Genomic DNA, 22,921 nt, shown 5'->3' with positions numbered 1-22,921 from the left:
CAGCACACCACCCCAAAACCTGTCTGCCACTCTATGATTTCTCTAACAACACATTGAGTAAGATATTTAATGCAGTGTATTGACACACACCTCTCTGCCCAGGGCTCAGGGCAGCTGGCCTAATACAGCAAGTTCCACATAGATTTTTTTTGTTTGAAAACATTATACAGTACAAAAGGCACTGACTGACCATCTGGGCTCCACAAAGGATACAGTATGTATCTTTAGAGAACATAACTTTATTTAATAGAAGTTTTTTGCTCCAATATACAAAATAAGGGACTGCAATCCCAATCAACATTTACATAGTTACACAGCAAATAAATTCCACCATTTACAACAACTGACAACTTTCCCACACTCCTCACTGTATTATAGCCAAAAAAAATCCTATATTTTTTTACATACCAATCAGTTATATTTCAAATTTCTCTCTCTTTTAATTCTGTTTTAAATTGCAGTTTCTGACATCAATTTAATTAAGAACTTACAATTATTTCAGCTGCGCTAAAAGAAAAATGAAATATATAATTTGGAATACTATCTCAAAACCCCTATACAAAATAAAAGTCAGTATCTTATAAAAATACATAGCAGGAGTAAAACCAGTGAAACAACAAAAATGTTTTGAATTTTGTTAACATTTTGTTAACATTTATCAACTAGCCTCAGTTTTCAACTACATTAAAACAAAAGAAAAAAAACAAAGAAAAAAGAAAAATAAGAAAAAAAGAAGAAAAATACCAAACAAATTAGCAAAAGGTAATATGACAGTTCTTCAGCAATACCGTACCTTTAGTATGTAAAGGACTTCATCCTTCTAACATGCACCATTATTTAATTTCTATTGAAAGCAAAAAACAGATGTTAACATTATTTGAATCCTTTCAGAAAAATCCGATCATATTTTTCTGCACCTCCCACAATATTTAGGTTTTACCTTGCAATGCTGGTAGTTTAATCATGATACATAATCTTCTATAAAAGAATTCTAGCCAAACCAAGGTATTAGAAACTCTGCATCTTACAAAAGTGATTTGTTGTAGTATGACAGTTGCTAAATAGCCCAATTTATTTAGTGACCCTGTTAAAGATTTGTTCAACTGAGTGAATAGGTGAAGTCATTTCCTGAGCTAAAAGATACAGGTAAGTAAATAGTCAGTTATAGCAGCAGACAGGAGACATTCTTTTTAAAAGTTGTAACAGTATCAACAAAATAACCTTAGAAAATTACAGTAATGTAAAAATCACTAGCTGACAAGGGAGTGACAAGGACATCCAAGACCTGATTGCCATAATCTGGAATGCACATTCAATGACCTTCCAGAAATTACATTCAGCTACTGTCAGACAATGTACTCCTAGGTGAAGAATGTCAAATAATTCACATTTTTTACAGATCAGGTGTTTTGTCAAGATTTAATTCTTAATGCTGTTTCATAAACCTAAAGCAAGGTAAGCTGCTTAGTTTCAAAAATTTCCACTATACAGGACTTAAATATTATTACTTTCACAGGAATGGTATCTTCAGTCTCATGAAATTCCAAACCTATTTCTTCTTATTACTCAGACCTAATTTAATGCTTAACAGATGTTGATCTGCTTTTAGGAGAGGAAATAACATTCTTAAAATTATTTACTTTGATCCCAATAATTCTAATTTGCCTAGAGTATGAACCATTAACAAATCATCAAAGAACTACAAAAACTGGTATACCACCACTGCACCAACATTTTCTCATGATTTACATCTTCTACATAACAGTTTCATCACATTTTTCACCCATTAATGGGAAGAGTCTATTCTGATTTAATTAAAGTACCTGAGTTAGATACCAGTTCCTCTAGAAGGAAATCTCTCTTCTGTGTTATAAATTTTTTTCAGATATTGTAGGTGTCACTTTTGTAATTTTTATTGTCTCTCCTTTAATATTTAAACATAATCAGTTTAAATTCAAAGGGATATATAAAACTTCCAGTACTTGTTAGAATAGAGGACAATACACAAGATCCAAAGTTACAATAATTTATAAATAAAAATAAACTATTACAAACCAAATCTTTCCCCATACGGAGATTAAAAGCCATAACCTTGACTGATTGTTCCCGATCACACATTATAAATAATGTAAGCTTCTCCAGAGAAGCAAAGCATCCTTGCCTCCCTGACACCAGTTTACACTTTCAGTTAAACCACTTCAATCAAGAAGGCAATTGAGTTGGGCCCAAACATAACTTCGTGCTCACATGTTAACCCTCCAAACCTCATTCTTTCCAACTTAAGCACAAGAAAATAATTTCACAGGGAATCCTTTACCTTTTATACACAAAGTCTGTATAAAATACAGATTTCTAAGGCTCTAAACTGCACCAATCTGGCAGTGCAGTGAGAACCTGATTCAAAGGCCACTGAAGCCCATGGAAGGCTTCAATAGGCTTTGAACTAGGACCACAGAGATGGTATTCCCCAAAGGAAAGCTCCTGCAAGAGTGGCTGGTATCTCTCTTTTTGCTTTTATGGGATGCAGTGGAGATGTGTAGTCAGCATGATACCTGAGCAAATAAAATGAAAACGATACAAAAGTTTTAAGAACCCCAAACTCTTTTCTTAGTTGTGTGCAAACTGTGCTATTGCCCCTAGAGCTCCCTGCTTTCCTTCTCTTCAGTGCTTGCTCCATTCCAGGAAAGAGAAGATGCGAGACACAAAAATCTCTCTTCACTACAGCTCCCCCTCAGTCCCGAGACTGATAGAAGAGGATGTAACCAGACTCAGAGTTCTTTGAGATGTCTGACGTCAACCCGTAGAATTCTTCAATAGCTTGTGCATCGATTTTCTGGGTGTAAAACCACAAAAAATTGAATGAGGAATGTCTTGCATAATATACACATAAAATTAGGCTCCACTCTAACAGTTATTGCCAAACCAAATTAATTTTCACATAATTACATAAAACAATAAGATCCAAATAATTCTTAAAACTTGTCATGTCTCAGCTTCCCCTCAGCTATCAACTGCACAGAGGGTAGCAGCTATGTATGTTTTATATATAAATTTTTAAGTGTTGTTGTAAGTATTGCATTAAGTTCCTACGTATTGTAAGCTAAAACCCAATTTATCTATATCATTACTTGTCTTCTTTCCACAGAATACTTTATTAAAAGATGGTGAAAGACAGTGGTCATAAACGACAAGGAGTTTCTTTTAAGTACAAAAGCCTAAATGGAATTCAAAGTATTCAAAGTGCAGTCAATTTGTAAGGCACAGTTCTGCATATACAATTATTGCTCATTTAGACTGGGGTTGAAGCCTCTTTTCATCAGCACACCAGTCGTTCTATTTTAGATAATCAGATCCACAAGGGAGGTGCATGTGCTCTGGTTGGGCTTACCTCAACAATATCATCATCAAAAAGCAACCAAAAATCGTGACTCTTCACTATTGCAATATAATGTCCTCTGTTAGGGCCACTGTAAAATAAAATTAGGAAAGAACACAAACCATAACACACATATATGTGGAGATGCATTCCCTTTAATTATTTTTCTTGTAGAAAAGCAATACTTAACAGTAATTAAAATGAATGGCTGCCACTACAATTTCTGTTTGGATGTGTCTGGGTTTTTTTGTTTTGGTTTTTTTTTTTTTTTACTCTCTACTTAGATCATCATCATAATATGGTCTTACTTATTATGCTAAATAAAGATTTACAATTTCAAATAAGGAATGAGCAGCACAGGCACTGAAAATATAAATGAAATCTTTAACAGAGACAGAGAAGTGAAATCAGTAAAGCATTCTGATATTTCATAGAGACAGAACAGATCCCAAACTATTTCTGATCTTCAGAAAGAAAAAAAGCTGTAGAGCTGCTGCGCATCTCCAGTCTCTTTATCTGGTCCACTGTAAACAGAAATAGAATTAAATGGGCAGTTCAGGAGCCTCAAGAAGCTCAGCAATGAGAAGGGCTCCCAATTAAAATTGTTACAATGCTTAGCCTCCTCTTCAGTTATGGCAGACAAGAAATTTCTCTGCGACTATGCCAGAAAAAAACAACCCAATAAAACTTTATTTCTCATCAGGTTTCAAGTAAGGAAACTGTACAATTCCTGAAACAGCTGAACCTTACAACTGAAAGTGTACAACCAAGTTAAAGCAGTCCTGGAACTGCTGAACTGGCCAGCAGCACTCCCATGGACTGCTGGAGATCAGGGAGGGAAGGCTGCCGTCCCCGAGGGAGAGGTCTGTGCACCAGATCACCAACATGGTGAAAACAGTATGGGCATCTCCTTCCTGCCCACAGCTCCAGAATGGAGAAGTCCCCAAGAAGGCAGAAATGGTCAGAAGCGCCAGAAAGAATTTGCCTTATAATCCAGAACAAGACTGTCCCAGAAAACTATGGCACAAAGGCTTATTTTCCAAAATTGTCCAATTTGAGACCTATTTATCTTAACTGTACTCTCTAGTCATTGTAAGAACACTGAGTAAGTGGAGCAAATTGCCTAAAGAGAAAGTAAATTAGGATTCCCAGTTACGAAACTGTGACCAGTGCAACCTAATCTAATGTCAAAGTTACCCTGTTTTGAGTTTTAGTATTTGACCTCACAACATAAATTATTCTGTGATTCTAGATGTCAAATCATGATTTTCAGCTTTTCAAGTTGGGGCTTTTATCCACTGAATAAGAAGTTTGTAGAACAACCTGGTTTTAAACCTTGAAGCCACAAGAACATTTGTTGAATATAGCAAAATCTAACAGTCCTACTTTGAAAGTAATCAGGAAAATTTATATGGATATAGTTCAGAAAATGTTGTTCAAGCCTGAAGGAAAAAAAAAAAACAAAACCCACACCCTAAAGGAAGTGCTTTAATTAATCTTTCTATAATGCTTTCCTTCCTAAGAAAGCTTTTTTCCTTAGAAACTGTTTTTAAATATTATTATACCATAATGTGCATTTTGTGTTTGGTTTCTTTTAGTTAAGTTCATATACAGATCTGTAACGTGAAATACAGTTACCATGTTTCACAATGATCTCTCAAACAACAAAGCCATAATTTCTGTCAGGACTGGTAGCTTTTCCCCACCATACTCTTTTTCCTAAAAACATTTCTTTTTAAGAGGTCTCTAAATGCTATAAGAACAGTTATGTTTATAAAAAAATCCCTAGTTTAAAGCAGAGTTATTACCTTCCACAATGGACTACCACAGCAACAAGGTCATACATTCTGTCAGGATTGGTGGCATCTCCTGAGGTGTTAAATAAACGAAGCTCTAAAGGAAAAACTACTCTATAAGAGAGTTTTGTGTATCGATGCAGCTGATCCATGTACTTAAATCTCTTCAAATGGAGAGCCAGAATCATAGGCAGCTTTTTTACTTTCATCCTGAAAAAAAGAACAAACCCAAAAAAAACAGCAGTATTTCCAATATTCATTCTAAACATTCACTTGGTATCAACAAGAAACTTGTTCTACTGAAGTCTTTAAAAACCTTTGTAAGCATTAAAAAAACCCCAAAATAATCAGCTGTTTAAAAGCATATAGTGTTCCTAAACTAAAGGAAGATCTTTAACTGAAAGAGAGAACTTAAAATTTTTAAACTGACTATTTAAAACAGTAAAATATAGTATATAAAAACAGCTGTGATGAGCTCACGTAATAATTTAGACATAAAAAGCACATAGCACAGAATTCAATTTTTAAGTATATCTACCCATAGCTTTCCAGAGTTCCAAAAGCAAAACCTAGATCCTACTTGATGTACAGTGCAGGTATTGCCACAGAGCAATTTCAGAGGACCTGTTCCAGCTGAATTTCCCAGTAAACCAGCCAAGTCAAACAAGATCTTTAAAATAAAGATCTTTGTTACACAACTTTGTCGTGTAAGTATTACTCCAAGCTTTCCTAGCCATTCATTTAAAATTTCCAAGGAACACAAATAGCTCACTGTTATGCACCTACCTCCTGCTATCCAAACAAGATAAGGCTGAGCTCTGGCACTAAAATTTCATACAAATGTTGCAGCAGTGTTTTATGGCAGTCAAAGCCAGAAAGTGATCTAGTTCTGCTGAGGGCTCAATAGCTCCTTTCCTCAGGTACTACAAATCCTCCTCAGCCAACCATAGCTGGCCTGGCAGCAAACACAGACTTCCAAATCTTTGGGCAATAAATCTGCCCATCCTAACAGAACAACCAAACCAAAGTGCTCTGCTTCTTGGCACAGCCAAGTGCCTTAGATCAGCACAGTGCTGACTTTTCAAACTTTAACCCCCTAAATGCAGCTCAAAAGTCTCTGCAATAGAGCCCAGGTTTCAGACATGTCTATTAACACCACACTTTCAGAGTATCAGGAAATTTGTAAAAGACAACTGGTTTTCTCAAAAGATAGGGGACTGTGGACAAATTCCTTGATAACTCACCTGCCTAAAAGGGAACTAGGAAAGGAAAACAGCTGGAGCAGGGCAGAAAGATGACAGAAGCAACTAATTTTTTAGGATGAGTTACATTTTTATTATATTATGGCTACAATTTCTGCTTTCTTTTCAAAACTAAGTCTTCTCCTTATAATGTAACTGTGTTTGGTAATAGGAACTCATTCAATGATGAAGAAATTTGGTACACCATCTTTGCTAGCTGAGTAGTCACCATCACAGATAAACTGTTTATTAATAGAGATGGAAGAAAAGTATGACTGTAGTGAAACTGAACTTACAACCCACGTGAAATCCAAAATATAAGCAATTAAAGCTGTGTTTTGCCATGGAAGTGCCTACAGTACAGGTTAATGTCAACTCAATTTATATTGGTCATGGCTCACATTACCTCCCACACAGAAAAAAAGCTCAGGCAACAGAAAACATGCCAGGTCTGGATTCACAACCTCTACCAGACACCAATTAGTGAGCTTAGGCAACATATGAAGGCAGACTTGGCAGATGAGATATGCAAAAGCTGTGCATGCAATCTATGGTAAACCAAATAACCAGCAGCAGTGGTATAACCAGTAGAGCATGTCAGAGCTCCCACTCCTTCAGCCAAATACTTTCTCAGATAATAAATAACCACACAGTACACAAACTGACAGGTTTTTCAAAGGTGTAAACATGACTAGAATTATTAGGCAGACAAGAATTGGTTTTAAACAAACATAATGATTTTCTGGCTTCCAAAGAACTTCTAATGATTTTCAGGAGCACTGTCAAGCAGTTTAGTACAACTAATCAAACATGTTTAAGAAATCAGAAACTCAGTTAACAGCAATAGTTACAAAAAGTCCTATCAAACTGAATCTTTCAGCAACTGGAAAAAAAAAATATTTTCAAAACAAAACTAAGTTTAAAAAGCCACATGCAATCAATGATTTTTCATAATTGCCAATTATCTTTGATTAGTCACCAACAGTTTGTTTTAACTTGGCTTCTTAACTTATTTTTCTCTTAAGACTATTCATTTTCCCATTTGTAAAATAAGTAATGATCAAAGGAGTCCTAAAATACTTTACAGGGATTCTCACTACTCATGGAAAGAGACACACTGAATTCTAGCAAGAGGAATGAAAGCAAGTTACTTTTAAGTGCAAGAAAATTAAGGGGAAAAAGGTGTTCTCTCCTTTACACACACACAGAAAAGAAACACCAGAGTATTTTCACTGGATGCATGGGTTATTTTTCTCCTTCCCCAGCTGTGCCCTACCTTTTATGTGCTTCTTGCTTACTGCGACACTCTTCACAGTAATACTTGTACTCACTGCACAGAGTTTCTGTGTTGCTGAAACCCCTGAGTAAAAGAAAGAAAGCTGTAAATACTAACTTTAAATATGAAATATCCATATAAATGTACAATATCAACATAATTTAATACATTTCAATCTATATAAGATAGAACTGGCAGCTTATTTCCTGCTTTCTGGTAACAGGTAAAAGCAAATCACAAAAAACTGGATGTTTGTGTCTACCTTAAACAGTGAGTGATTGAAGTATTCTGCTCCACATCAACTGAAAGGTCTAGGAAGTCTTCATCCTTGCTGCTTACCTGCATGAAAAGAAGACATAGTTAAAACAAATAATACTAATTTACCTCTGTTTTTCAGTTCCACTTTTTAGTGACAGAATGCATCTTTTACCCTATAATATCCTATAAAAAATTTTGCAAGTGGCCTTTCTGTTTCAGAGATTTGCTGAATTTTTTCTTTCTTTTCAGGAAGGGTGAAGTGTGTATGAATCTCTGGGTGTATATAATGCCAGTTTTCATTATGCTGTGATTTCAGATCAACTATATTAATGCCAAGTTTCTTCTGCACCCCAGATTTTTCAAAATAACAGAATCACTGTGGTTCTTCTGCTTAGTGCTCTGACTTCTGTTCTTCTCTAAGTCCCTTGAATTGAAAGTTATGTATTTGCATGTCACAGTGTACCTAATAAACAGCATGAATACTGAAGTCTTTTCCAGGCTGGACTCATACTCAGCAGACAGTAAATTTGGCAAATAAGAGCTTGGTCTGACAGAGGCAGAACAGTAGCCAATTCTCAAAAAAATGTAAGAAAAACAAGAATGTAAAACAGAACATTCTACAAGCAGAAAATAAATTCCACCACAAACCCTGACAAATTATGAAAAAATCCACAGCTGCCCTGAAAACCAACTATGGTATTAAGTTTTAAGAACCAGATATATGCAACCTTAACTTTTGCCTGCTACTGTGTCCTCTCTGTATCTAAAGATAGTCAATGTCACTCATGACAATGGTCTCTGCCTAGATACAGTAGTAAATGCTTTTAGAAAAGATACCTTGCTGCAGTTTCTTGCCTGAATGCAGGAAAAGTGGAATGGCTACAGGGAAATAATGTAAATCAATCATTTAAATATATGAGATTTGTGTTCCCCTTTCAACTCCGAATGGAAAAAAAAAGTGGAAAGTTGGTCTCTGATAATCAAGAGAGTAGAAACACACAGCTCCTAAGGGCAGTGTACATGGAGAAAAAAAGAAAAAGGCAGGTGGTCGAGACAACCATATTTGAGAATTAATAACTCAGGGCAAATCCAAACACCCAGGAAATTAAGTTGAAAGCTGGACTGGGCTCCCACGTTCTGCTGCTAGTCTGTCCAAGAGCTAAGTGTGCATGTCAAAAAACGCCACTGTGTCAGTACACATCATTGTAACTGCAATATTCAGATGCTCAAGTATAGTGTTTATACTTTTAGAGAGATCACAGAACACATAAGGAAAACTTCCAAAATGTTCAGAGTGGGGAAAAAAGCCAACTGCATCTTCAGTGTGCTGCACATTTCCTGTATTCAGGGATGTATTATGGTCTAGTTGTGTGGACAATTTTTCAAAATATCTCCTCGCAAATCACTCTTGGAATTATCAGACCTGCATTTATTACATTAAGAACTCTGTTGAAAATCACCGTAACTGGGGATTAAGAATGGCTCAGAAAAAAAAAATCAGTTCTAGAAAATACTCTGCTGCTGTCTTCAGCTAGGACAGCTGGAATTACAGAGTCATGTGATCAGTGTTATTCAGACATGCAATTAGATAATTCTTCATCTTCTGGTCTAATCAAAGAAAATTACGTGAAATAAAACAGATTTCACAGGCAGCTTTATCCCACACAAAAGCTGTAAAGGCAATGGAGAGAAGGGAAGGGATGTGTTCTTCTTGGTTAAAAAGAGATTGGTACTGAAAACAGAAGTTTGCAAAGGGACAGTTTCCATTCTCTGTGATATGGCCTTAAAACACCTCACTCAGGTTAGCCAGAACAGTGCACTTAGGATCATGAGGAACCATTAAAGGCATTACTGCAAGAATAGCCACGTGGATGTCTCCCATTTATTTTGGTGACTTATAAATTCCTCTTCTTAAGATTCTTTGAGCCTTAGTATTTGAACAGATTTTTCTAAGATAAACTCATATAGTTTTAGTTTAAAAATAAAATTAAAAGCCACTCTGGAGACTTACAAGCCTACCCCCCACCTTTTGTAAAGGTTCTGTTTCAAATAAACATCACTAAGCTTCTTAGACTACAATGAGCAATGCTGTATATTTCAATCATCTATAGAATGAAAAAAGACGGGCATGATCAGAAAACCTCAGCACTTGCAGAATCGAACCCTGATGTGTTCAAAAAGCTGTCTGGGTGCTCCTAACAGGAACATCTGAGTAATAGTGAGGACTTCAGATGTTCCAGTGTTCTGCCTGAAGAGGATGGTGTGCTGCTCTCACGTCAAGGACATAATCTGCACCCACGCAGCTCAGCTGTACTCTGATGACCAAAGCTGCACAGAACACAAAGCTCAGAAGGCTGACACTCACAGAATCCATTATGTCTTACACTTGGGAACTTCACTGGCAGTGTGAATCTGCTCACTGGCAAAAGAGCTTTTGCAGCTATGGACTGCCATGTGTACTAAAACAGAAAGTATTTTTAAAAGAAGCTGAAACAAAATGTGTGATTTATCTTGGTTAACAAAAAAAAAAGATAGAAAGAAAATCAAGCAGAGCTAAAGGCTCTGTAGTACTCATAGGAGAAAGAACACTGGGATTTTCCTTATTGCCTTCTCTCAGTCAAAGCAGAATTGAGCAAAGAATTTTATGCCTTGTAGAGTCACTTGAGTCCAAGAGCAAGACCATCACCTGTAGACTGACAATTTCCTATATTTCTCAGTAGAAGTACTGGCAACATTTAGCTTTTTGAAATTTAATCTTAATGAAGCCAATTATAATACTTTCTGGTTTACTGTTATCCTTCCTTAAACTATGAGAGAAATCAGTAAAACCAATTAATTTCTAGATCGTTTCTATAAACTAGCCATAAAATTTACATTCACTTCATCATTCTGCCTCTATCAAGGAAGGATGAAAGCATTATAAAGAGAGACCACATTAAAACATGTAAAGACAATTACAATCCTTTTGTAACATATTCATTTAATAAAGTGGCTTGATTCACAACACAAATCTTTGTTAAAGAATCATATCTATATTCCTTATATTCCACTGTCCATACGTAAACTGAGAATGCATCTTCAGAGAGTTCAATTTTTATCTTATGATGGGCTAATGGAGCAGTGCATCTGGAAGGATGCTCTTTTCTACAACCAGGACAACTAAAACCAGAATAAATTTTTCTCATTTTAGGAACATTGAGGAGGTTGGTCCAATTAGAAGATAATGTCTGTCACTTTTAGCAGAGATATATGTTATGCTTTATATTTAAATATGCAAGAATTTTCCAATTCAAATTAAAAATATACTAGGGCTATTGTCTTGTCATTAAGAAGCAGTAATTCATCCACTATTGCTTATCATTTTGTACATGAGCTATTTTCAAGTACTCCTAACATTTTAGCTTATATTTCTAAACATTCTGAAATGATCTAAATGCCAACAGCTTCTAATAAGCATCAAAGCAATCATATATACTTTGTATTTTTAAAAATAAGACACAATCCACAGTAATACTACCCATTTAATGTGTCCAAATGTGTTTCTAAGTGCTCATTTCCAGGTCACTGTGTTTTAGACACAAGCTGATAGACTAAACAAACAGGAACTGATACAATAGTTTCCAGATTATTTTGATTATTATCTTGTTCAGCAATAGCTAGATTTTTCTATCAGCAATAGCTAATAGAAAAAGAAATCCTAAGCAGTGTTACTAGAATTCTCAAAATTGGGACAGACCTGATAACTACTAAAACATGCTAGCAAAGAGCATATCAGTGTTTTAAAATTGCATTAAGGATGGTACCTAAATCAAAATCCTGACAGCAGTAATTCATGTCACAGTGAGAAAAGGTAATGATGCCAGTTGTGTCAAAAGACTTAGGCTAAACTCATGTTTCAAGGAAAAAAAAAAAAGGAACAGCTCAAGAACTAGAAGAGAAACAACTGACAGTTGCCAAGAAATACTTATTAGGGAGGGGAAATCTGCCAGAAAAAGAATATGGCAGCGTGGAATCAGCACCTAAATTACTCATAGTCTGCAGTTACATTATACGTGACATTATGAAACTCTTTTCTTTGAAATAAAAGAGATGAGTATTTCTAGAAGACTGAGAAAATTACATGGGAAATATACAGATTTGATTAATTCCTCCCTTCCAACGTCATGCTGACATATCTGCATTACCTAATTAAGTTAAAGAAAATTGGCATGAAGTTATACAAAAACCAAAGTCATTTAGCTTTTTTACAATCTCTAAGGAATAGACCATGACAGAATTACTGTAATTTTCAAAGTGTGCTGCTTTTACCCTTTCTCAAGCTGGTAAAATCCAATTTAAAGTTTTTATGAAATACATTCTTCTTATTATTGTAGAACTTTTCAAAAATATTTTAGCATAGCATACTCAGAGAAAGTTTATTTCTCAGGGTGTAGTATTAGAAGAATTCCTGTGGACAAACATTTAGGGAAGGATTACTTTTCATGAACATGAAGGTATGTTTTTTGAGAATCCCAGTCTACTATCAAAGTACCAAAAGCCAACTATTAATATCTTGATTTCAATGGCTTTAAATTTAAAAACCAGGAATCCATTGAAACTGATTCATAATACTTAATTATGAGATGTATCACCAAGTATGACATTAAGTTATTAAGACATTACATTTGAGAAGAATCTCACACCCTTAAATCCGTGAGTTTATTTTGTTTCAGAATACACCACTTTGGAATTTTCCGATCTAAATTTTGAAGGTGATTATGATCACATTGACAAAAAAATCCAATTGGGCATTTCCCCAATACTGATCAAATGACTCTTCCTACAATTCATGCATCAGCTGCTGGAACGTTCTCACTAACGAAGAAAAAAATGCAAATATTCACACAAATATAAAGATCACTGAAGAAAGAAACTGGGCAGCATTCGTGTTTGCAAAGCACGTGAGAACTTACAGTTTCACAGGTCAGACACCTGGTTTCGTTGGTCAGTGTCCCCTGAAAGATCTCGTGCACCCAGGTGGGGTCAGGCGGGCTGCTGCTCTCGCTGTCCACGCTGCCGTTGGGCAGGCGCCCGTTCTGCTTCTCCTGCTTCCGCTCCTCTTGCAAGATGTCCGCAATCGTATTCAAAAGGTAGTTTAGGAACTCGTGTGCATCCTGCTGCATGTAGTTATCAAAAAGTTCTGCGAGATAAAACAGAAGGCTTACTAACTGATCAGTTAGTGCTGTACTACAGAAAGGTTTTTAAGAGAGTCATATTTCAAAACCAGTCCTTTATTTCACATCTTGAATCATTCACAGCAATACGACACTGAACCAAAATGCCTACTTGATAAACTAAGCCAAAAAAATAAGGGGTGAGAAGAGGGGACAGCAAGTCAGCTTGCACTGACAGGAATCACTCAGCTGATTGAAATTACCTGAAAAACGAACCAAACTGCAAGAAAACCAGGGCACAATTCAATGACCTAAACACCGATGTATGTGGGGTGCCACCTGAACTGGTATAGGTCATCCTGCCCAGCTTCCAGATGGCACTTGGATCTCCTACAAGGGCTATGCTATCTCTGCCAAGCTTAGGTCAATGCCTTGGATAACACAGATTCAGTAATAGTTACTTCTTTTCTCTCTGACCAGGAATTGCTGAGAGGAAATTTACCTGCCTATTTAAAAAGCATTCTATATCCCCAGCTAATATCATACAAGTCTTTTAATGTGCAATTACTTCACTTTGCTGGCAGTCCAAGAATGTTCTGAGACAGATCTTCAGTGTACAGGAGTGGATAGGTGACTAAAAAAGATACTCAGTGAAGTTCAAGTTTTGAAATGCATACAGAGACTCCAGGGAAGCTTTACAGTCTGATGGCATACAGGAATAAACTTCAAATAGAAAAAAAGGGTCCAGGGTAATTAGCTAAGTAGGGAAACCCTGATGCTAATCTAGGTCATTTGGAGAGGTTAAGTAGTGCAATAGGTCAGGCAAAGAGTAAGAACCATGTAGTTTATTTAATGAACTACTACACTGTTTTTGAGATGAGTGAGTTCAATCTAGCCAACTGCAAGGTCTATATTTAATCAAGTAAATCAAGGCAAGGCAAGAGCTACAAGGCTCTTGAGGTAAAAGCCTTGAGAGGTTCTTCACAGTGTAGTATCACAGGCCTGTCAGGGCTATGTGCCCAGTCAGTAATGAGCATTAACTACAGCAAAGTGAAAGCTATGGATTGCTCATTTTACAATTAGAACTTCATGCAAATGCAATGGTACACCTCCAGCTGACTTCAAGCCAGCAGCTGCTTCCCAGGCAATTAAACTTTAAGTTCATTAATGAGAAACATAAAATTGCTTGGGTTAGAAGGGACCTTAAAGACTATTCAATTTCAACTCCCCTGCTCTGGACAAGAATACCTTCCAACAAGACCAAGTTGCTCAAAGCACCATCCAGCCTGGCAGGGAACACTTCCAGGGATGGGGCATCCACAGCTTTTCTAGTGCCTCACCACCACCACAGTTGATAATTTCTTCCAAATATCTAATCTAAACCTGGCCTCTTTCAGTTTAAAGCTATTCCTTGTCCTGTCACTACACGCCCTTGTGAAAAGCTCCTCTCCAGTTCAGAGATGTGTAATATATGCATGCTATATTCAGACATTGCAAATAAAGATGAAGCAGCAGCTTTGGAGTCCAGAATACATTAAGTCTGTGTCCTCAGCCATCACCCTGGTACATCTGGATAATGACTGAAGAGAATCTAGATTAACAGATTAATCTAGATTATAATATAAGAATTATATTATAATTCTTAAAAAATTATATTATTCTTCAAAATTATATACCCTTACAATAAGCACTTAATGGCATATATGATACCCATGTAATTGCAGCCTGAATGTAGCGATTTATTTGTAAAAAAGGTGAGAGTATCATCATTAAAAGAGGCCCAAAAAACAAGGGTTGAACTTCCACATCTGACTTCATTACTGAAGGTTTTCCAATTGCCTTGTTCTGGGTAGAATTTTAGTGGCATGACATAATTACACATTACAAAGAACACTTTCCATAATGAACTTAATGGCTCCTGTGGTTTGCTTTCTGCTTTCCATCTGAATGATTCTCTGCATTTGTTACAACAAACTATTTCTGTAAATGCATCAAACACAAGCACACTTACCCAAGTACACATGCCAAAGAAGGGAATGAGTTTCCTACTCTGCACAGGCAAGTGATTGAACAGCACTCAAGAGCTTTCTTTTAACAATATCATTACAGCTCATGGAATGCATTTGCTTGAAGAGCCATGTCAAACTAGGAATGTCATCATATTTTATTTCTTGTTTTTACTATGGAGATAGTCATCATTTAAATACTTTTTCAGTCTGCATTCATGGTCTTGGAAAGACTGCACCAGTATGAACGTATCTATTGCAGCAGTGTTAAGTATGGCACCTCATACAGTTTATTTAAATACAGTAATTAGGAAAAAAAGTTCTATTTTTATAAAAATGCATCCAAATTGAGTAGCAGATTACAAGGCTCCATTTATATTTTAACACTAAATAATTTTCTAGAGCATTCTGACAAATTAGCCCTGCAGATAAGAAAAAAGAAATGTGAAAAATCCCTAGAAATCTCTTGAAATTTAGGATAATGACATTTAAAAAACAATTTGCCAAAACTACTTAGTGGTTTTAAAAGTAGGTGAAGTTACACACATATAAATTCTAAGTCAGTTTTAAAAAGTGGGGGGATTTAATCTAGATTCTTATGGGCAAGTCTTTCCACAGACTCAAGAGTGGGAGACCGATTCCTCCATTCAAAAAATATTTTCTTTAAAACAAAGAACAAAGGCTTTATAGTGAATTTTGATTACAAATACTAAACTCCCAGAAAAACAAAACTAACAAGCAATTTCATAAGCAGCCAGTGACAATATGACAATACACTTTAGCACTATAAAAAGAGAGAGAGAGACAAAGATTCCCTCTCAAAACTGCTCCAGGGTTACACCCTTATCCTGGGGTCACCTCTTGTTTATACTACAGCACCAAGAGCTATAGGTATTCTACAGAGCACAAACATACAGGCATTCCACTATGTCAGCTTCAGAATTAAATCATAATTGCTATAATTTTTACACAAGAAAAAGAAAAAAGTTACCATTTTCTTTTCGTAATCTTGTTATAAATTTCTTGGGAGGTATTACTCCAACTTTTTTCTTCTGGGTGGCTATACTGTGGAAGAGATCAGCTAAGCATGTAAGGAGATTCTCTTTTTTTCTTGGCTGACTCTTGTATGCTAAGACTTTGTCTCGAAATGGTCGACAAAAATAAAGTGCCTGGAGAACTGAATTGCAGTAGCACGTATTCCCAAACTACAAAATAAGAGAGAGATCTGTGAGTTTGCATTGCATTACTGTAGAGAGGCAAAATTAATTCCAAGCTGTAAGAGAGGGCATAAGCAGGGGCGAACTTTCTGCAAGTAGTTTCTTCCTGACTTTAATGTAGAAAAACGTATTTATGTTGCACAAAGGATTACTATGTAAGTGCATGAAACACCTAGGCTAACCTGAACAACACCATTTAATTTTGTCTCACTTAAAATTTAACTTATTTGTAATATTTTACATTTATTTGGGTCAAAATGTTCAAAAAATGCCCCCAATATCACATCTCCCAAAATATGCTCAGGTAAAAATATCTGTCACAATGGCAACAAACATGTACAGCATGACCTTGTACTGTGAAGAAATTCAGCTGAAAATGGAGAGCGTCTCACACACTTCAGGAATTAGATTCTCCAAATCTTAATAGCTGTCAGCAAAGTCCAAAATAACTACTTTAACCTGATCCTACATTTTCAGTTCTCGTTGCAGGGTGGCATGATTTGTTTAAGGAAACTCCTGAATGCCAGTGTGACATGGCCTGCTTAGGATTCAAAGCTATGGCAGTCGGTAGCTTGACATCAAGATTGCAGGGAAAAGCGAACACAACTGGAACGTGCACACTTTGAAGGAGACAAGCCACTGGAAGGAGGAAAGCAGAATCAGCAGGAAAAGCATCCATAGCCCACTTAGTAGCAGGACACCTCAGATGCTCCCCTCTCCTCAGACTCCTTTGGGCACCTGAAGCCACTGACCCTGTCTGCAGCTCACCCCAACACTGCAAACATCCCCACCACACCTGGGAAGGCATGGTGAGCCATCAGTGGATAAAGCCATTCTAATCTTACAGTGCCATTCTAATTTTAAGCTGCCATCCTCCAGGGGAACCTATTATCCAACACTGAAAGCGTGGGAAAAATCTTTATGAGGCCCACTGCAAGTAATCCAACCTTTCAGCTGCAGTCACACAACCTGCAAATTGAAGCACGCACCTACTACACACATTGTGCAAAATGTGAAAATAACATTCAGACTTCTGTTATACAGAGATAGCAGCGCATAGAGATAGCAAATTCTGAGACTTTATCATTGTGATAAAGAGAATTATATAGCAAAGACTGCCTTCAGAGATTATTTTAAGAGCAGGTTCCTTCAATAGACAAAAAGAACTAAAAGCTTTCACATCTTAGGAATAACAGGGAAGTAACTACTTTTTTCTCTCTCCCAATTAAGACAAACAAGAGCACCATGCAACTTAATTACAAAACCTCAACATTAATTACTTTCCTCTATTTTAAATTAATGAAATATGAAGAACTACTTTCTAAATAACTAAGACACACTCAAAGAAGAAGAAAAAAAATTCAAAATATCATTAAGGTATCCATATTAAAGTGATGAATTAAACATCCATTATTTTTCTTTATTTAAGCTAAGAAAATACTTATATTAGCTTCTTTGGGGTCCAAATCTGCAAATAAGTAAATGAACTTAAGAGGAAAACTGGGGCTTTTTACCTTAAAGGAAGTTGATGAAATCACACAGTAGCTTCTGTCAAAACATTTAATATTGTAAGCTGTTCAGGAGTTTATAATTAGGAACAGCCATAAAAAGAGAACTACATTAAAGTGTTAAGAAAGTTCTTAAAATTTAATCAAACTGGAAAACTGCTAAAATTTCTACAGGAAGTGTCAAAAGATGAAAAGCAAGCAAATTAGAATTTTCATAAGATTCCAATTTTAAAAAGGAGCAGTCTGATGATAAATTAATTAGAATGGCAACCATGCGGTGAGAGATGAACAAAATATGAAGACCTCAGAACACTGAACAAAATTCAGATTAATTTAATATGAATGTATGTTAACCTACATGCCTGTGAGTATGAAATAAAAGCAACCAGATTAAGTTAATAAAAGGCTTTCTCCAACCAGATTCAGAAACACAGCAGGCAACAGAAGAATGTTTGAAAGCAAACTCCTGAAGAAAATTTAATTAGTTCACATTTGTTTTATCTCTAAAGAAAGCATCAGTTCTTATCACCTCAAAACTCCAAATTTTTTTTAAATAAATGCTCCCAATCATGAAAAAAAATTAAAAGGCATCTGTACAAAACAACAAGTAGGAAGTGGTTGGGAGGCTTCTAGACTATGCAACTACTCAATTTGATAAATGAACAAATGCTGCCCTTACCACCATTATTACTTCAGTTCCCATCTTTAGAGAAACACCCAATGCCTTACTCCAGCCTCCCCATGCTCCCACCACCCACTCAACACCTCCACTCTGCTTTCTAATCCTGGACCTTCAGCAGTGGGCTGTGCTGCCAAGAGACTCCTTCCTCCTCCCCAGCTCAGCAGTGCTGCCTCAGAGCCACAGCACCCAGGAGCACAAGCCCTGCACTGTGGGACTCCCTGCTTCTCCAGCCTGCCTCAGAACAGCAGTGGAAAATGTAAGAAAGACCTTGTTGGGACCATCTTATGCTGTGCATGACTAAGAGATGTTAAAAAAAAAAAAAAATCCACATTTTTTCTTTTTATCAGTTCGTATTGCTCTTCTGCTCTAAATTCTGAGAAATCAGATTGTTTCACAGAAATACTGCATCCTCTACATTTTACACAGAGCCCTTTTCTTTTTCTCTTTTAAATTCTCAAAACAAAGTTACAACACCCAAATCTATGTGGAAAAATGAGACAGTAGGCAAAACAAAAACACTGTGCAACAAAACCACTGCACACCCATGAACACTTAATAGTCTTATAGCTTACTCCTCTGAGGCACATACAACTGGGAAGAAATGTGGTTGTTGAACCCCATTCAACAAAGAGATTTATGAGAACTTAATTCTGTTTGGAACACAGTCTTTGAGCAGCTCTAGGGTTCCTCACAGCTCTGATGCTCGGGCAGCCCCAACAATTTTTTCTTGTTGCAATGAGCCATTCTGGTGAAAAGGATTTCTCCAAAACACACGGAGCCACTGCAAGAGACTGCATAACCAAACTTTCTGCTCTAGAAATCTAGTAAACTGCTGAAGAGTTTCCAAGGCAGTTCTCTGAAATTAAAAATCTTATTTCATCCTCACTGGATAAAATCATTTATTTAATTTGTGAAGCACATAGATCGGAACAGTTTGCATTACTGCACTGAAGAGGGAAAGAAGAATAATAAGCAGACTTGATGCTCCTGGTTGTCCGGATGCATGGGACATCACACCCCTAACGCTTTCATCTTACCACGTACCTTAGATATTTCCTGCTGTTTTAGTGAATGATATTGTCCCTTTAAGTCTAAGCTGAATTTTCCACTCCTATCAACCATCTGGTCTTCCATATGTTTCCCATAATTGCCCTTTCTTAGGTCTTCTTTTACCTCTCAAATTGCTCTTTCAGCATATCCTCTGAACAATCCCTAGATTCTACCACAAAGCTGGAAAAGAGGTAAGACAGTGCTTTTGCCTCCTCTTCTTTTATGCTACCTCTGGAAAATTGACAGATCCCTATTTCAGAATTGTCATCTTTATGTAAAATCCTTTTCTGTATCCCAGACAGCTCAAATGGTCACCTATTGCACAGTTAGAAGAAAGCTACAGACTTCCACATTATTTCCCTTTTTCCCATTATCCTGGAGAAAGTTAGGACAAAGTCAATAAACAAATTAGAAAAACTTAGCAGTAAATGTTAATAAGCCCCTAGGAGATTCACTTCCTGTAATTGCTACAAATAAATTAGAGAAATCAATAAAGACAAAAACTGTGATTTCCAAACTTCTCAATCTAATAGTACTAATTTATTATCTAATTATCTAGTATTTATTTTCATTATCTCTGTCATTATTTCTAGTAATTTGCCACAGCTTAATACTTCCACTTTTCCTGGCAGATTTACCTGCTGCAAGCCTATTACATATTTATGGTGTATATGTTCTGTGTTAGTAAACACAACCTGCAGAACTGATCTGAAAGCCACTCGGGCATCAACATCACAGAATGTCCTTTGCCAGCCACTGTACCTGAAAACCAGCATCAGTGTGCCATAAACATAATGAGAGCCCATTTTATTGTTACAATTCAAAGAATTTTAACCCATAACATTTTATTGTTTGAAGCTAAAATAAGCAAAATTCCTGTAGTAGACAGAAAATTAAAAGCACTCTGATATATTGTAGCTGCCTGCTTCTTAAATTAGTGCAATGACAAATATCCACTCAAATTTCTACTCGCCCTTGAGTACAAAAAGCCAGAATTTGTTGGTCTCATGACATATTAGGAAGATTGTCCTTTAATAAACCTTTTCTTAAGGGTAAAAACTATGTAAAACTTTAAGATTGGGTGTACAATAGAATTTAGTTTTAAATCCTCTCTGGACTTAGACAAGAAACTAAGAAAACAGTTTATCTGTTAACAGAGTAACAGATTCGAGAAACCCTGTCACTGGAAAAATGGAAAGCCTCAGCTGAGCTGCAGAACTGACAGGTAGTAACAGTGAAACTGCTGTATTTCCTCTTCCGAGAGAAGCATTTGGGGGGTATTGCAGCTTTCATGAGAAAGGAAAATAAATCACTTGAATTTAAGCAATGCTGTTTTGAGATGGATGGAAGTTAGCTTGTCAGTGTTTACTGACTCCACAGTGTACGGTCAGACTGCAGACCCTTGAACCAGCTCAGTGCTAAGCACCTGGAGGTAGAGACATGTTACAGTACCAGCACAACATTTAAATAATCAGTTTCATTAAGAAAAGCAAGAGAATAGCTCTTGTTAAATCAACCTGGTTTAACTATGTAGTTTCTGAAGCCAAATAAAAGAGACTAATTCAATATTTCACATCAGTATAATGCTATTTCTAACACGATACACTTTTCATCAGTAATATCAGAAATTAAAGTTTAAATCATTCCTTAAAAATAATTATTGAGTCAAACAATCCAATATATTTCTTACTGCTTTCCTCTTTGGGCTGTAATTTTTTTTTAATCTTAGTATAAATAGCAGATATAAATACTTCCTATCCTCATAGTCTTTCAGAAGATTTTTTTTTTCTAATGTGTTCATTTTACTTTGTTGGCATATTATGAACAACAAGCTACATATTTTAAATAGCCTTCTTTAAGCTTATATATTTTAATAACATGAAAGTGATGTAAAAATTACCCTACAACTAATAAAAAGAAATAAAAGTATTCAGTAGAGAGCCCATTTCAAAAATCCAGTAGCATATTTCAACAAATACACTAAATACCGAAACACATTTCAATAGGATGAATATTCAGTGATTATATATTTCAGAATTCTAAGTATTGACTCATCCCAATCTTGCAGTTTAACCAACCCATTCTGTCCTTTCAAAGCAGTAAGTTACGGTCTGAGACTCACATTAACCAAACCAAAATAGTGCTCATTGACTGGAAATTGTTCCGGACCAATCTCTTTCTCCAAAGCTGAGGCATTGGCGCCCTAGGAAAAAATCAAAAGCAGCAAAATATTAGTGTAGCAACAGTGAAAGTAGCTGAGGAAAAAAGTTTCTCAGCAAGGATAAACAATCAAAACCAACTAACCATCCATAAAAAAAAAAACCTGCAAAACACCTGATTACAACTAAAAAAATACCTTAGAGATGTTTCCAAATATGTGCTGTTCAAAAGCATCTCAAAGTTATATAGTTTTTATGTATTTTCATGCAATTACACTGTTTCAATGTTCTTTGTTATTATTTCCAGACTCAAATTACTTTGATAACACTTGCACTAATACAGGATGCAAATCAGGTCATACAAGGCCAACTGGTGAGTTCCTTCTAAGAAGCATAATTTTCATACTGTAAAGCACATTCCAGAAAAAGTTAAGAGATGCAGATTGTTCATAGGAAGCAAAGAGACTGGTCTGCTCCCCTTGCACTGAAAACATAAGTTGTGCAAAGTGCTTTCCTAAATGTCTTTAACTTTGTAAAAATAAAAGAAAACAGCTAGTGATGGTGGTCAGTACAAATGCTGCACCCTTTGCCCAAAAAGTCTGTCTGTCAGATCTGATCCTCAAAAAGAAGTCAGAGAATGTGACTTTGGTTACTCTGTGGCTGTTGACTGAACTGGTGCAGTAAACACTGTGTGGTCAAAGAAAGGCATTACTTTCTTTTTTTATTTAGAGACAGAAAAACTTCTCTGCTGAAAAATTCAAACAAACAAACAAAAAAAAAACCCTAGCTCTGGATAAGCTCTTACACTGATTGCTTTTAAGAAATAGAAATGCATACAACTTCTTTCACTCAACAAAACTGATATCTATATATCTATAACTATTTTTATATATCCTCAATGAGATGAATACATGAGCATGAATATTCCAGCAGGAATATAGTGCAGCTAAAACAGAACATAATATGCATCAAAGAACCTTAAAACCAGGTGCAACTCCATCCCAACAAGTTCATTTTTTACACCAAAGATATGAATATTAGAACTGTGTCAAAAATGTATACAATTAAAATGAAATGGTGCTGTGGCATCTGCCATGGCATGACCGTGGTACTGCAGAACTTCACACAAACTACCTGAGCAGTTCTGAAAGTGGAAGCATGTGCTCAAAGGTCCATTAGGAGGTAATAACTTTAACCAG

The 22,921-nt window shown here is 36.1% G+C and overlaps 1 protein-coding gene across 1 annotated transcript in view; it reads right to left on the bottom strand.

Moving 5' to 3' along the window:
* Positions 1–219: 219 nt before the first annotated feature.
* The window catches only part of USP12 (ubiquitin specific peptidase 12), a 33,160-nt gene continuing 10,458 nt past the window's right edge, over positions 220–22,921 (bottom strand). The window contains exons 2-9 of the mRNA XM_021542004.2: positions 21,686–21,766; positions 16,098–16,311; positions 12,900–13,126; positions 7,952–8,028; positions 7,690–7,773; positions 5,185–5,382; positions 3,389–3,467; positions 220–2,833 (exon numbers count right to left, since the gene is read on the bottom strand). Coding sequence (XP_021397679.1) covers positions 2,732–2,833; positions 3,389–3,467; positions 5,185–5,382; positions 7,690–7,773; positions 7,952–8,028; positions 12,900–13,126; positions 16,098–16,311; positions 21,686–21,766 — 1,062 coding nt within the window. The 3' untranslated portion in view covers positions 220–2,731. The remainder of the gene's footprint in view (positions 2,834–3,388; positions 3,468–5,184; positions 5,383–7,689; positions 7,774–7,951; positions 8,029–12,899; positions 13,127–16,097; positions 16,312–21,685; positions 21,767–22,921) is intronic.

The sequence above is a fragment of the Lonchura striata genome, chromosome 2, assembly GCF_046129695.1.
Source record: "Lonchura striata isolate bLonStr1 chromosome 2, bLonStr1.mat, whole genome shotgun sequence".
Classification (NCBI taxonomy): Eukaryota; Metazoa; Chordata; class Aves; order Passeriformes; family Estrildidae; genus Lonchura; species Lonchura striata.
Note: the sequence above shows the minus strand (reverse complement) of the source record. Positions and strands in the feature narration are given on the sequence as shown.